Genomic DNA, 15647 nt, shown 5'->3' with positions numbered 1-15647 from the left:
GATGAGTTACTTTGTAAATTTTTTAATGGATGGTTTATTTTCAATGTAAAAATAAATGTCTCAAGTGGTGGAAATGGTATATAAGCTAAGAAGGCACACCATCTTAGGTAGAAATCAAGGATGGAAATTTGGTACAAGAAGCACCTTCAAGCAATACAACAAATAAAAATTTATAAATAGAAGGTTGCACAATATTACATTAGATACTCTTATTAGTGGTGCAGGTGATAATACTTCTAACTTCATTCAATATAAGTCTCTTATAAGCTCACAATCTAAAGCTACAACCAATATTTATGCATCTGAAACTTGAGCACATAATTAACAACTTTGAAAATTTAAATAAGTAAGATCCTTATAAGAAAATTAAACTAATAATTTAATAATTAACATGGTTTGTGGCAACTTCAAATTCATGTTAAAGAATTACTATGGCATATGATAGAATTATAACTAAAAATTTGAAAATTAAAATTTAAAATATCTTTACTAACAAGTCAGTAAAAAATTAAACAAAATAAAATTTACCAATAGAAGTCTCAAATATAATAGTTGAAATATTAATTTTTTTATTTTTCATGAATATAAAATTAATAACTAATTTAAATTCTATAGCCTTGTACAAGCTTTATTTTGGTATATCCACATAATTTCTATTAATTATAAGTAAATAGTGGTTTGAATACAAATGTGTACTAAATTTGTTATTGTATGCCTCTTAAAGACAAAAATATGCAACCATGCTCAAAATCTATCTATAACCAAATAAAGATGGTAGAGAGTAGTTTTGTGACATACAAATTTAGGATTTTTATGTATGCAATTGGTGAGTCCAATTTTCTTCAAGGTTTTAGAGATGCAATTAGTATATAATAGTATTAATTTGTACATTTTCTTAGAATCTTTATTATGCTGTGAAATGCCACTAAAATGTTATTGCTAATTAGCTTAATTAAATGAAAAGAGAAAGTTTTAGATTAAATAGTGAGAATAATAAACTAATAAACAAAATCAAAAGGTGAGTGCATTATAAGCCGTAGTTGCATGAAAACCAGAAAACATCACTAAACTAAGATACTAATTATTGCCAAATTAAAGAGCCACATGATTCTCCAATAGAAAATCTCAACGTCTATTCCAATAAGCCACAAAAAGTGATATACATTCCAACATTCTCTCTTAGTATAGACATATTAAAAGCTAAAGAAACTCAAATAAAATGATACTATATTCAAAGAAAAATTGACAATAGATAGTAGTGAAGAACTAAAAAAATAACATGGAGTCATTAAAATAAAAAAACAAAATTAAGAGCCATTCTAAAAAAAATTGAGACTACTTTGATTAATATAGAATATTATATAGAGCATTTTAGAATTTAGGATTTAGGATCTGGATTCATATCCTTCAAAAAGAGAACTTGTAATAGTTTTGTAATGCTTTATTTGTACTTTACAAACAAGTTTTTCATAAAACTCTTTTTTAGTAAACTAGAAATCTATTTGGAACTCTATTGAATTTGATAAAAAGTTAATATTGAATTTCTTTAAGGTCCTTCATTTGATACTTCTTTATGAACTAGGTAATTGCTTCAAACCATAAATTGATCTTTGTAATTTGTGTACAAGATTTTTTTTGCTTGGTTGTTTAAATCCTTGTGATTGTCTCATGTAGATGAGTTCTTTGAAATGACCATTTTAATTCTCTACTAACTTTTTTCTTATTACTAATTTTTTTTAGCAATTATAATCTAATATAGATGTCATTATTATTTTTTTGATCTATCTACTAGTAAAGAATAGAGATTTTTTATATGCCTTATTATAAATTTAGAAATCTTAGACTAATCTTCTAAATATTCAAGAAAATGTTGGACTTCTAATCTTTTAAAAGAGCAATGAAAGAATAGAACATGACTTATAGCAAATGCTATTTAAAATAATTTTTTTGAATCAACTTGTATCTTTTGATGCAATTAGACAATCACTTAGAGCTCACCTAATTCTTATTTATCTCAAAGATTATCATATGTATTTAATATAAGACAAAAATGTAATTAGAATTGATATAATTAGAAGCTCTTTTGATGATGACTTTTTAACAATGCTAATAGGAATCTCAAATAAAAAGAATCTTTAAAAGAATAATTTGATTTACTTATTCAAAACAAAACTTGAAAACTTACCATAATTCTTTCAAGTTGTAAAAAAATGTGTGCCCAATAGATTTTTAAAGGAAAATTGGTCATAAACTAGTATACTAAAGAATAAAGTCAATGATTGTGGCAAGAATTTTTGAAAAATTACAAGGTCTCAACTATGACAAGATGTTTACATCTATAGTCAAGTAGACTACACTCCAAGCTATTATTGCATTAAGAGTATTACAAGAATGGAACTTATACCATTTTTTATGAATGTTTGAACAAGGCTATTTTAAAAAGATAGTTAAAGAGTTGTATTGAAGACAAGTGATATATTTGTTGATGATAAAGGTAAGTAAGCTACTTTTGCTAAAGAACAAATGTGTTGCTACAAATTAGTAGTTTTGCTTCAAGAAGTTTGATTTACATAGATGCTACAAAAACCAAAAAAGATGAAAATAAATTTATAATAATTATATATAGTGCAAAGAAACTATTAGTCATAGAATTCAATTTGTATATATTTATTGAAAATTCTTGAGAAGTTTATGAGAGAGTTTGTTAAAGAATGTATTGATTATAAATGAAGCACAATTGACTATTAAAAATAAGCATATTGTCATTGTTGAAAAGTTCTCAAGGACAAGAACTCGATGAAAAAAATAATTCAGACAAGTGAGCCTTCACTCAAAGAGAGGTAACAAAATATATATAAATAAGTATATATATTGAAAGAGGAACTAGAATGGTTATTGCCAAAAGACAAGAAAACTAGAGATCCTTGAAACTAGACTAGAAGCAAGAAAAGAGTTGACAAGAGTGAAGAAGCCTTCACTCTTGTTTCTATATATACTATCTAACTAAGAGCTACGTGGCGACGTTCTATAGGACCTCCAATATGTGTTGACTTTGTAGGGCACATGCCTTGACTTACAAGGCAAGTTTTTCTATGTGTGGGCCACATAGTTAGCTTGATCTTCAAGCTAACAACATGTGTGGCACATGGCCAACTTGTTGACCACGTTTCTAATCCAAAAAGTCAATTAAAGACACCTATGAAGTCCAAGTAGCGTCTAAGAAGTTTCTAGGAAGCTTTCATATTAAATATTATAGAATTAACTTACTTTTACCTATTTTTAATTACTTCTACCTATTTCTATATGTAATTATTAGCTTACATGATTATGGCCGTGATATTATCCCCCCTTCTAGGGACGAGTTCCACGAGGAGCGGTCATCATATGTTGAGGAAATCTATGATGCGACGGATTATATTCGCCACATACTCTAATCTCTGTTCTCTTCGAAGATGATTGATAGGGCCTCTCAACCATCGGTAGTGTCCTATACTAAGGCGGGAAGACCACCCACTTATTTGATCATTGTTGAGGCCTTTGTAACTTCCTTCGAATAGAATATTTGGAACACCATCAGGAGTTGTTCCTACCTCTAGCAAAATCACCAAACATCGGGAGTCCCTTCCCAAATCGTGATATCAAACGAATTGTATCTCACCATCTATTTGAGGAAGAACATGTCGTTCTTGAAGATCTTCATCTCGATTGCGTCGACTTGAAGGTTGTGACAATCGTAATGTCTCGCCCGACAGGTCAGCAAATGAAGGCTCTTGAGTTGAATCCGCTCGTTGTTGGTTCTCCATCTCCTGAGCGCCACTACTACAATGAAGCTACGAATAAGAATTGAAAGTAGAATGTTATCTTGCCTAGATGTTGTTTCTTTTATAAAGAAGGTTTTCATCTTGATTTTGATGGATGTCGTCGATGAAAAGCCTCCACCGCCTTTGGTGCATTTGCAAGATTCTTTAATGGCTCCCATGTGCGTTCACTAATACCATATCTGTGCCAATGGACAAGATATTCTAATTTATTTCAGCGCCGCCTTGAATCTAAGATTTCTTCTACTTCAAACTCTTCATTATTGTCCACTTCTATAGGAGGAGGTAGAGCTTGTCGTCTTCTTGGTATGTCCACTGTCTTGTATGGTTCAAGAAGAGACACGTGGAATACTGGATGGATTTTCATTGACTCTGGTAGATCTAAACGATATGCAACTGGATTGATTTGTGCAGAAATAGAAAATGGTCCCAGCCTTCGATAGTCCAACTTGTCACAAGGATGAGTGGTCTTGATATTGTGACGAAGTAGCCATACCTTATCACCCAAGACGAATGATGGTTGTTCCTTTTGATAGACATCCGCATTGGCCTTTTGTTGTTCTTGAGCCTCTTTTAACTGCGCCTTCATCGTTGCATGTAGCTCTGATAAATGAATTGCCAAATCTTTTGCAGCAGGATTATCAACTTTTGAAAAGTCAAAAGTATCAAGTTGTGGATGATAACCATAATTAGCAAAGAAAGGTGTTTGTTTTGTAGAAGAGTGTACCATGTTATTGTAAGCAAACTCTGCCAATGGCAAAAGAGTTGTCCAATCATCTTATTGGTAATTAATGGTACATTTTAAATATTGCTCCAAAACTTGATTAACACGCTCCGTTTGTCCATCAGTTTGAGGATGGAATGCCGAAGATAGTTTTATATCCACTTTAAGAATCTTGAAAAGAGTCCGCTAAAATCTTGATACAAATTGAGTTCCCCTATCTGATATAATATCCTTGGGTAATCCATGATAGCGATAGATATTGTCAAGAAAGAGCTTAGCTGTTTCTTCACTTGTGATAGATTTTGTACATGGTACAAAATGTGCCATCTTGGTAAAACGATCTACTATCACGAATATAGAGTCATAAGAACCTGAGATTGGAAGATCCGTGATGAAGTCCATAGAAACAGAAGACCATGGTTGTTCTGGAATGGGTAATGGCTGAAGAAGTCCAAAAGGTTGATGACGAGGAGTTTTTGATCTTGAGCAAACATCACATGATTGTACAAAATCTTTAACTGCCTTCCACATTTGAGGCCACCAAAAATCTCTAGATATCAGCTCCAAAGTCTTATTATACCCAAAATGTCCTGCTGCTGGGAAGTCGTGACGAGCTTGAAGAACATATAAATGTGATTCTCCTTCTGGAACATATAGGCGTCCTTCGAAATAGAGTAGGTTGTTCTTGAATTCAAATTTAGATGGATCATGAGATTTAGAAGAATTGTTCTTGATATCATAAACAAGAGGGTCTGAAGACATACTTAACTGGACTTGCTTAAGGAAAGTTAAATCAACAGTCAATGTTGATTTTATTGCTCGAAGATGAAATTGTTTCGGCTTCAAGAGAACCGTTCTTTGTTGCTCAAAAGCTGCATCTCCTTCTTTTGGTGCAAAATAAGAACGTCTAGATAAGGCATCAGATAAACCTTGTTGTTTTTCTGACCAATAAGTGATGATGAACTCGAATCTTGATAAAGACATGCTCCAACGAGCTTGGCGACGATTTAGTACGCGTGCTGACATAAAATATTCGAGGTTCTTGTGATCCGTATACACGGTGATTGGACTAGAAGCGCCTTCTAGATAATGACGCCATTCTTGAAAAGAATCCACAATTGCAAGAAGTTCTTTGTCATGGATCTCATAATTGATTTCTATTGCTGAGAATTTTCTTGAATGAAAGGCTACTGGATGAAGTTTGTCATTTGTTCCCATTTGTGATAAAACCGCACCCAGAGCAAAGTCCGATGCATCTGTTTCCATAAAGAATGCTTTGGAAAAATCAACACGATACAAGATTGGTGCAGAAACAAACGCTGTCTTCAAAGATTCAAAAGCAACTTCCGCTTCTTGATTCCATTGGAGTTTGTCTTTACAAGTCAAACATGTAAGTGGAGCTGCAACTTGAGAGAAGTCTTTGATGAAGATCTAATAGTAGTTGGCAAATCCCAAAAAATATTGGACATCTCTTACCGTTTTTGGGATCTTCCAGTCTATAATAGTTTGAACTTTCTTAGGATCCATCATAAGTCCATCATTTGAAATGATGTAACCTAAGAAATCAACTTGAGCAGTATGGAATACACACTTTTCTATCTTGGCATAGAGTCTTGCATCTCTTAATTTTTGTAACACATGACGAACATGAAGTTCATGTTTTTTTGGATTCTTAGAATAGATCAAGATGTCGTCTAAATAACATACCACAAAATCGTCCAAAAACTCTCGAAAAATATCATTCATTAGATGTTGAAAAGCTGTTGGTGCATTTGTAAGTCCAAAAGGCATGACGTTGAATTCAAAATGTCCATACCTAGTTCGAAACGCAGTCTTCCATTCATCTCCTTCTTTGATACGTACTAGATTGTATGCTCCCCGAAGATCTATTTTTGTATAGATCTTAGCTTGATTCAACTGATCAAGAAGTTCGGATATTAAAGGTAGTGGATACCTATTTTTGATGGTAATCTTGTTGAGTCCTCGATAATCAACACACATCCGCAATGATCCATCTTTTTTCTTCACAAATATAATTGGAGCTCCTGCCGGAGATTTAAAATGGCGTATGAAATTCTTGGCTAGATTTTCTTCAATATACTCCTTGAATTCAGCCAACTCATTTTGTGATAAACTATAGATTGGTCCGAATGGCGGTTGTGCTCCTTCTTGAAGGTCAATTGAGCAATCATAGGGACGATGTTCCGGAAGTATATCCGCATTCTTTTTTTCAAATACATCTTGAAATTCTTGATATTGGCTTGGAATGCCACTTGAAGTCTTTTCACCAGTAGAAACCGATGTAGGATAAATAATATATGGTGATTCTTTCATAGCAGCATGCAAGAAAGCTTTTGCACCTATAAATACAGGTTTAATTGAACTGAACTTATGACTCTCTACTTGATTAACTACACTGTTAATTATACTTTTAGAGAAAGTAAGAGTTCGAGAAATCCAATCTATTTGAGGGTTGTATTTTTCTAACCACGATAAACCTAAAATGACTGGATTAGAGGGAGATCTAATGATATTAAATACTACAAAACTATTATGACCATTGATTATTACTTCTATAGGAAGGGTTTCGTGAGTAATATCTCCAGAAGACAATGGACGACCATCTATGACTTCTACATGAACAGGTTTAGTTTTCTTTACTAAAGATATGCTATGTCTTTTAGTAAATTCTTCATCTAAAAAACACGCTGAGGCTCCTGAATCTAACAAGGCTGAAACTTTGTAATGTTTAGGTCCTAAAATAACATTTAATGTAAAACAAGGAGAGGGCTCTAAGAAGAGAATAGGACCTTTACTAGAAGTTATGCAAGGTTCCAACCGCACGGTCCCTATTATAGCTGGACAAACTCGTTTTCCGACATATTATCTTCTTTCACAGCCATACTCCTCATTTTGTGATTGCGTCATTTCTTTGGACAATATTGAGCAGTGTGCTTTGGTTCTCCATAATATAAACATAATCCTTCTTGACGACGATGAATCTTTTCTTGCTCAGTAAGAGGTTTGAAACGTACTGCATCAATTTGCATATCCTCTACTTCCGAATGTATGTGTTGAAGAGGTGTTGGTGTTGCCATTGAATTATAGTAAAGTTGAGGTCCACTTGTACGGTTCTCAGATCGGAATTCAAAAAGGCGATTGTCGCACTTCACAGCAAAGTCAATTGCTTGACTCAATGTTTGAGGATCAGGTAAGTTGAGCATTAATTTTTTTACCTCATATTGTAATCCATAGAGAAATTGGCTAATAAGTGCAGCATCATCCCACTTGATATCAGTTTCAAGTTGTCAAAATTGTAAAGCATATAACGTTACTGATCGATTGTCTTGTCGTAAAATACGGATCTTATTGGTGCAACACGAATTGCATCATGTTCTCCATACATGGATCAAAACTCCGCCAAAAAAGCCTCTAGATTATTCAATATTGGATCTCATCGTTCAAGAAAAGATGAAAACCACGATAGTGCCGAGCATGAAAGAAGCGTACCAATGAATCTAACTTGTGATCCTGGAGTTGGATAGCTTTGGGGTTGAAGTTCAATCACAAGTTGCACTTGATTGATAAATCCTCGAAACTTTGATCTGGTGCCATCAAACTTCTCGGGTAGGACAATTCTTGGTTCTCTAACATTTGAAGGGCGTTCTACCATAGGAGAAAGGACATGGTTTGGTGCAGATGTTGAAGCAGTTCCAACCATTTCTATATCTTCACTTCCTGCCAATCTTGTTGCTCCTTGTGGGGGTAAATTAAGTTGATGCATTGTAAGCATTAACTCTCTCAATTGCTCTTGCATTTGTGCCATTGCACTCTTCATTTCAAGAAGTTCTGCCATGATAACACTTAGAAGAGAGAAGATGTCTAAATCGCTCATGACAACTAGAAAAGAAGACTTGCAGACAAAGAAAATACTAAGGACAATATCAGTTTAGAAGAGGGTAATCTGCAACTTCTAATACGCTTATATCTTATCAAGAAAAAGGAGTAATCCACTCTTAATCAAGATTAGACAAAGCTCTGATATTGTAGGTGTACTCTTGTCAATCTATGAAGGACAAGAACTCGATGAAAAAAATAATTCAGACAAGTGAGCCTTCACTCAAAGAGAGGTAACAAAATATATATAAATAAATATATATATTGAAAGAGGAATTGGAATGGCTATTGCCAAAAGACAAGAAAACTAGAGACCCTTGAAACTAGACTAGAAGCAAGAAAAGAGTTGACAAGAGTGAAGAAGCCTTCACTCTTGTCTCTATATATATTATCTAACTAAGAGCTACGTGGCGACGTTCTATAGGACCTCCAATATGTGTTGACTTTGTAGGGCACATGCCTTGACTTACAAGGCAAGTTTTTCTATGTGTGGGCCACATAGTTAGCTTGATCTTCAAGCTAACAACATGTGTGGCACATGGCCTACTTGTTGACCACGTTTCTAATCCAAAAAGTCAATTAAAGACACCTATGAAGTCCAAGTAGCATCTAGGAAGTTTCTAGGAAGCTTTCATATTAAATATTATAGAATTAACTTACTTTTACCTACTTTTACTTACTTCTACCTATTTCTATATGTAATTATTAGCTTACATGATTATGGCCGTGGCAAAAGTTTTACAAGTGACATGAAATTTTTTCTTACACCAAGTACATATAAAATTTTATTAATACTTTTATTCCTCCAAATAAAGACAAATTGCTTGCCAATAGTGATTACAATAGAGCAATTAATAGATAAATTAGATATAAACCAAAAAAGACATATATTATTTTTAATAACATATATATTAGCTATAAAATCTACAAATTAGTTTTTTTTTATATTAAAGTGGTTAGTTAGATTGATTTTAATAAGATTGACTTGGTCTACATTAATATCCTAAGATTGATCAATATTGTGCATCTCATCAAATTCTTCTTTAGTAAGTTCCTCTTTGGTTATTTTAACAATATAAATTTAAGGCCGAGTTGCACATTATATTATAGGAGCTTTAATCCACATGTTTGTAGTATTCTCTTTAAATTTCTTCAAGTCCTAATTAAGAGACATTTAATTATTCTTTCTATAGAAATTATAAAAGAAAAATTTAGTACAAACACAAGCAAAACAATGTTGAAGTGGAGTTCTTGGATTGCCAAAGACATTATATATACATTCAAAAGAAGCTTTATAATCTTATTTGAGAGAAAATCCAAGGAACATAGATGATCTTGTAGGATTACAATCAAAGCCTTATCAAATCAATTGACTAAAATGTTTCAATATCATAGCTTCTTTTGTTATTATAATAGGATTAATATCATATCTTAATTAAGTATAGAGACAAATCTTTGGAAATTTAAAGAAAGCTTCTTTAGCACAATGTGCATCAATTTTCCTTTAGAAATGGCACTATTCAAGATTTTAAGTTGAAATTCTTAATTGTCAATAGAATAATAATCTTCTACCTTTTGACTCTCTTTCATTCTTATATTTTTAAAGTTGGACTTGCACAAAAGAATATTTTTTAGAATTTCACTATTCAATTGTTCCTTAAAAGTTTGAACATCCAATACATCTATTTCAAAATAGACAATGGTAGGAAAAAAAATACAAAATAAATAAGTAATTTTTTTTCTTCATTATAGCATTTAAAATGGGCGTAGTCTTAATGCATAAATACCTCAAAACATTTTTAAATGGTAGGTCAGCTTGCTTGTTGCAAGCTACAACAACTTGAGTTTGGATGGTCAAGGTCGTTGCAGCAATATTATTAGATTTAGCAACCTTAAAAGCAAGTTCAACTTCTTTAGGATTTGCCACTTCTTTGACAACTTCTTTTGATTTTTTGTAGTTATTTTTATCAAGGTTAAATCTCAATTTGTCATAGAATTTATCTTACTAAATCAATGTATTGATAGAGTGGGCTTACAAAAAAAAATCTTGTCTATAAAACTTTTTATTTTTGCCAAAGTAATTAACAAGGTCTATTATGGATCCAATAGTATTATTCTTATACAAAAATTAAAATTTAACTAAGTATATAATTCAATTTATATTCTATAAGGGACTCAACTTTCTAGTAATGAGTGACTTAATTTATTTTTTATTGGAGATTCTATCTCTAAGTCATAGATCTAAAAAAACTTGGTCTTACTTCATCCAATTATATATAGCCATATGGCCTTACTTAATTATCTATAGCTATATGATCTCTATTAAATATCTTTTTTAATTAATATAAAGTGATGAAAATCCATTAATTATTTTAAAAAATAGAGATCATTGATTATGCACCATTTAGTAGTGTCGGTTTCAAAAACAATTGATTAATTATTAAAATTTATTAAAATTTATCAGTATTTGGAGATTAGTTAATAGAAAACATTATATAAAAAAAATTAATATTAAAAATAGACATTAATTATATAATTATATTACATGTACAATATGTAATATTGATTTTTATGATATTTACTAAAATATACATATCTTTTATAATCCTAAACATTTATCACTATAAAAAATTGTTAGTTATGTTGTAGAGCAAAGAAACACAGTTCATCTAAATTCCATTCATTTTATCGTTCACTCCACAAACACAAACATGAGGCATTACTTTTCTACTTCAAAAACAATATTCATTCCATTGTTTTATGAACTGCGTTTTCTCCTCGAAGAATCATGTTTCAATACCCAGCTTCGTCTGTTTTTGGGTGAGTGGTGCAGTGGAATCGGTCACTCTGCTTGTATTCCACTATGGTTTCAGGTTTTTGGAGATATGGGTTCTGGAGCAGGTTGTTGCTGCATCAACCTGTATCGCACACTGCGTAGAATTTTCCCTTATTCTTCAGGTGATTACGAATTCGAAGGACGAGCTGATCATCTCCTATGCAGTGTCATTACTTGACTAAATATATATATATATATATATATATATTACGTCCTGGAACTCTTGTCACCAGTCGAACGAACAAGTGTGATGTGGAATGTCAGATTTCTCATGTCTACTGCCCAATTTTGTTATTTTAAGCTTCGTGAATGACAGACCCTAATATGAAGACGGGGTCCTCCAACATCACTCCCCACTTACTGCTCGCCGAAACTGTCATTCCTCTTCAACCAGAGTTCTTACAGTGCCTTGATGCTTTAGAAATCAACACAAGAAGTTGTGTCTCGTGAATTAGAACATGAAAATACTGCGTGAGGTCGACAAGAACCTGCATCAAGCCGGAACCCAATTACCTCCAAGGGAATGACCGAATTTGGACGGTGGTGTCATGTCAAGTAGGGTCGCAGTGAGGAATTTTTCCTGGGGAGGACACTGGCACTGTATTGGATGAGCAGTATCGTCAATCACATTCATTTGAGAGGACGACTCGCCGAGAATGGGACATTGCCTCGGTGGCCCCTCCACCATGATGGGGGAACAGCTTGCTCCATTAATAGGCACTTGACCACAGAAATTAATGGCGCCAAATCAAAAGAGAATTCATTAATGAAGCTACACGGAACATTATATACTACAGCACTGTCATGTCTACATTCTAGGCTTCTATTCTCGTTTTGGGAGCAAGAGTCCTTTCATGGGGTCGAGCTCTTGCGAGAGATTGTGTATACAGGCATTCACTTGACAACAAGCTATTCTAGGCACCTTGGTGATTGTAATTCAACTTTGCTTTAGTCTTTTGAGTCGCATGAAGGCCGCTTGTAGTAGCTGCTGTCGCGGGGTGTGGCGCGGAGTACAAGCTGACGAGCGGAGGTTAGGAAGAGCGCAATTTTGTAGCATGGTGAGGGTTTTTGTGTCTTTTGCTTGTGGTCATTCTAGTTTTGAGAGGAGTTTCCCTCGCGGTTTATATGATCTCAAGTTTCTCTTTACGGAGAAGGGTGCTTCACTACAGACACACTGCGTAGGCCTGATATTTCAGCAGCCAGTAGAATGTATCAAAGTAAACATACGCTCGGTTTGATTGTAGGGTTTAGATGCTTCAACGTGTTAAGATCCGTCATCTCTATTCATATATGTATAGCCGCACTTGGATAGTCGGTTAACATTGGGTTGTGTGTCCAGTTCGAATTTTATGAAAGTAACGGGATTCATTAGACAGTGCTTGGGATGCATTAGCGGAGATTCTAGCCGAGCTCGACGACGGCTTTTTGGGTGATTCAGGTACGCCTGTAGAAAGTGACTTATCCTTGTCGTAGAAATGATGTTGGAATTCTCGAGAGGGGTGTGTAGCTCAGTGAGATTCCGTATATATCCTATGAAGTCACCCACTCTGTTGTGCAACAAACAGAAATTTGACAGATAAAGCAGGAGATCGCTCTTGCCAAAAACTCCATCGCTAGTGCCCTTATAGCTGCAAGCAACAGACATTCACAATTGTCTGGGTCATTAGGTTGTGAAAAGATAGTAATTATGCGTACTGTGAAAGGTGTTCATATGCTCTTCTTCAGAATTGAAGTCTACATTGACTTCGAGCTTAGGATATGTGTGACCTTATGTCTATTGCAGTGCATCCTACAACAGCGCATTGTACGCACTCTTTAAGCTATTGTGGTTCGTTTAGAAATGATACTCTGTCTTCTTAGACACCAGATTGCCACTTTGTGAAGGTGTGCCATGTGAGAGACAGTGATACTTTTGGCGTGTTAACCCATCTGCCTAACTCAGGGCTGATTTGAAATATTGAGCTGCCCATGAATGTATCTCACACATTCTCGTTGAAGTAAAGGTGCTAGCTTGTCTCGCACTAAACATGCTTTTCTGTTTGTAGCAGTTTCTGAGATTCCCAGCTTCTCATACAACATTCAGTTGTACTACGAAAGCTCCTTGTCTTCAATTGATGCGAAAATCACAGACCTTTTTGGGCCATGGATGCTTACTACATCCACGTTAACAACAAGGCGATGCGCAAACGAAGTTTGTGCTGGTGAGGATAGATCACTGTCCTCTACATTAGATAGTCGGTGTAAGTTACTACATATAACGTTGGAGATGGCAGACAAGAATGCAACTGGTGACTCAAAATGTTTTGAAGGAACAAAAGAATGGCCAAGCTTCCTTCAGCTCGCAAGCATCTTGAGAGACAGGTTAGATGAACTTATATCAGGCACTCGAGAAGCTCCGGGAATGCGAAGCATAATTGAATACGCAGCTCCCTACCTTGAAACCCCAGAAAACGCCGAATGCTCTTCCAGCACTAGTGTAGTGGGTTCTATCACCAGAGAGTTGAAAAGAAGGGTAGTGGAGACAGAAAGCCCTTGTGGACACGTATGCCCACAGCATCCTGCAATGTTGGATCCTGCTGTGTGGAGTCGCCTACCTGAAGAACTCTTGGAGTTGACCTTTGCTAGGCTGCCATTGCCTAACATCCAGCGTTTGAGATGTCTTTCGAAACAGTGGGATCGGAGCTTGAATGAAAAGTCACATTTCAAGGCAACATGTGCTGAGGTTAATAGAAAGATCTTTGCACTATTGGAGGAAAATATTGATGATTACGGGAGGTTCTGGATAAAGTTGTATGATATGTATTCCAACCGATGGCATGTTTATGAGCTGATTTTAGGGGATGATACGGAACCCTTCAAGACAATGAGTGCTGCAGACGGAGGGTTGGTGGTCTTTGCGTCTGCGTGGAAAGCAACCAAGAAGAAGCCCCTGGAAATTGTTGTGGTTAATCCATTAACCAAAGCTATGAAAGTGCTTCGTTTAACTGGTCTAAAAACCCACCAATTGCAGATGATGCAGATAGTTACGAACAGTATTACAGGATATTATAAAGTGATATTGGTTTCATGTTTATTGCGTAAAGGTGTAATAGCAGAAGTATTTGATTCTGAGAGAGATGAATGGATTAGCTTGCATTGGAGGGAGGAGCCGCATCCTTCTGACCAATTTTTCGGTATCAAGTACAGCTGGGATCTAGAGAGCTATCAGGACCCAGATTTCCCGGACGAATATTTTGCTGACCTAGATTACGTCGGTCCCTGTGTGTATAACTATGCCGAGGAGAAACTGAACGAACTGAATGATGAGAGCTATCCGGAACGGCAAGCAATGGTTGTTTGCACTGGTGCACTTGTGAAGGATCGGTTATTTGTGCTACATGAGGAGAAAGTTCGTTTGGAGGTGTCTGATGGAGGTGATCCAGGAGAACCTTTGACGAAGTATCGATACTGTATTACAGAGTACCAAGCTCAAATAGCCAACCCGAAGTGGGTTAGGCAAAGGAGTATCAATTGCGACCCTTTTGTAGTCCATCCTGACGGGGAAAAGTACCAGATGAGGCTTTATGCATGCAAGGGCTTGTTATTGGTTATCGCGTTCAATGACGAGTGGATCAAAGCTGGTTATGACGAGGTTGGATGGCTCTATGACCTTTCTGCTGGTGAATGGCGTGAACTTCCAAAAATTTGCAAATCTGAAGATCACCAAATCCAGGAGTTTAACAATTTAATGGTGGAGCTTCGTTGGGATGCAGACCCTTAGGGAACCTCTATTCTTCTGCTTCTTCTTACTTGCTTGATTTATTTTGTCCCTTTTTTCTTTTCTTTTTTTTTATTTATAAAAGAATTTTTTAGAACACACCGACTAGAATTGATGTAGTGGTCAAAGGGGAACAAGGTTAGTATCAGGTCGTAAATGCTTGATTCAGTTTTTTTCTCCTCAAGGCTTCTGTACATTATATGATGTGCTTTATGTTCATTTACACTAAGTTTGTAAATATGAGCTCTGGAATTGCGAACGGCATATGAAACTCGCTGTGCTACAACCCTGTACTCGAATCTTTTTTCTAGTAACTGATTTTCTTATCCGTAAGGGTGATAAGCAGAGAGTCGGCACCACACTCAAGGATCACAAGCCACCTCGCCCTGAATGAGATTTGGCAGTACGATTGTTCATTGATGCTTGCTGTTTCGATGAGTAGCGGAAGGCAAGTCATTGGCAAGTCGATTAGGATAAGCCTCAATTACTGTAAAGATTGTGTGTATACTAAAAGCAGGAGTGGTTATGGAATAGGCAGATGCTGACACCCAGAAGACTCGGGGCGCTTCACATTTTTTTACTCATCACTTCAAAGCATCCCAGTCACTGCTTCAA

General features: G+C 35.1%; 1 protein-coding gene across 5 annotated transcripts; it reads left to right on the top strand.

The window, feature by feature from the left end:
* Window positions 1-12048: 12048 nt before the first annotated feature.
* On the top strand, window positions 12049-15303 carry LOC112294417 (uncharacterized). Of its 5 annotated transcripts, none has more exons than XM_024544788.3 (3): window positions 12049-12333; window positions 12615-12713; window positions 13324-15303. In XM_024544788.3, exon 3 carries the CDS (start codon window positions 13422-13424, stop codon window positions 15033-15035), a length of 1614 nt encoding a protein of 537 aa, XP_024400556.1. In that variant the 5' UTR covers window positions 12049-12333; window positions 12615-12713; window positions 13324-13421; the 3' UTR covers window positions 15036-15303. The 5 variants fall into 5 exon arrangements, with proteins under 5 accessions (XP_024400556.1, XP_024400558.1, XP_024400557.1 ...); XM_024544789.2 differs by having other exon boundaries at window positions 12193-12333; window positions 13321-15303; XM_024544790.3 differs by lacking the exon at window positions 12615-12713 and having other exon boundaries at window positions 12113-12333.
* The last annotated feature ends 344 nt before the right edge of the window (window positions 15304-15647 follow it).

Source organism: Physcomitrium patens, chromosome 17, assembly GCF_059467195.1.
Source record: "Physcomitrium patens ecotype Gransden chromosome 17, ASM5946719v1, whole genome shotgun sequence".
Classification (NCBI taxonomy): Eukaryota; Viridiplantae; Streptophyta; class Bryopsida; order Funariales; family Funariaceae; genus Physcomitrium; species Physcomitrium patens.
This window is presented reverse-complemented; position numbering and strand designations above follow the sequence as displayed.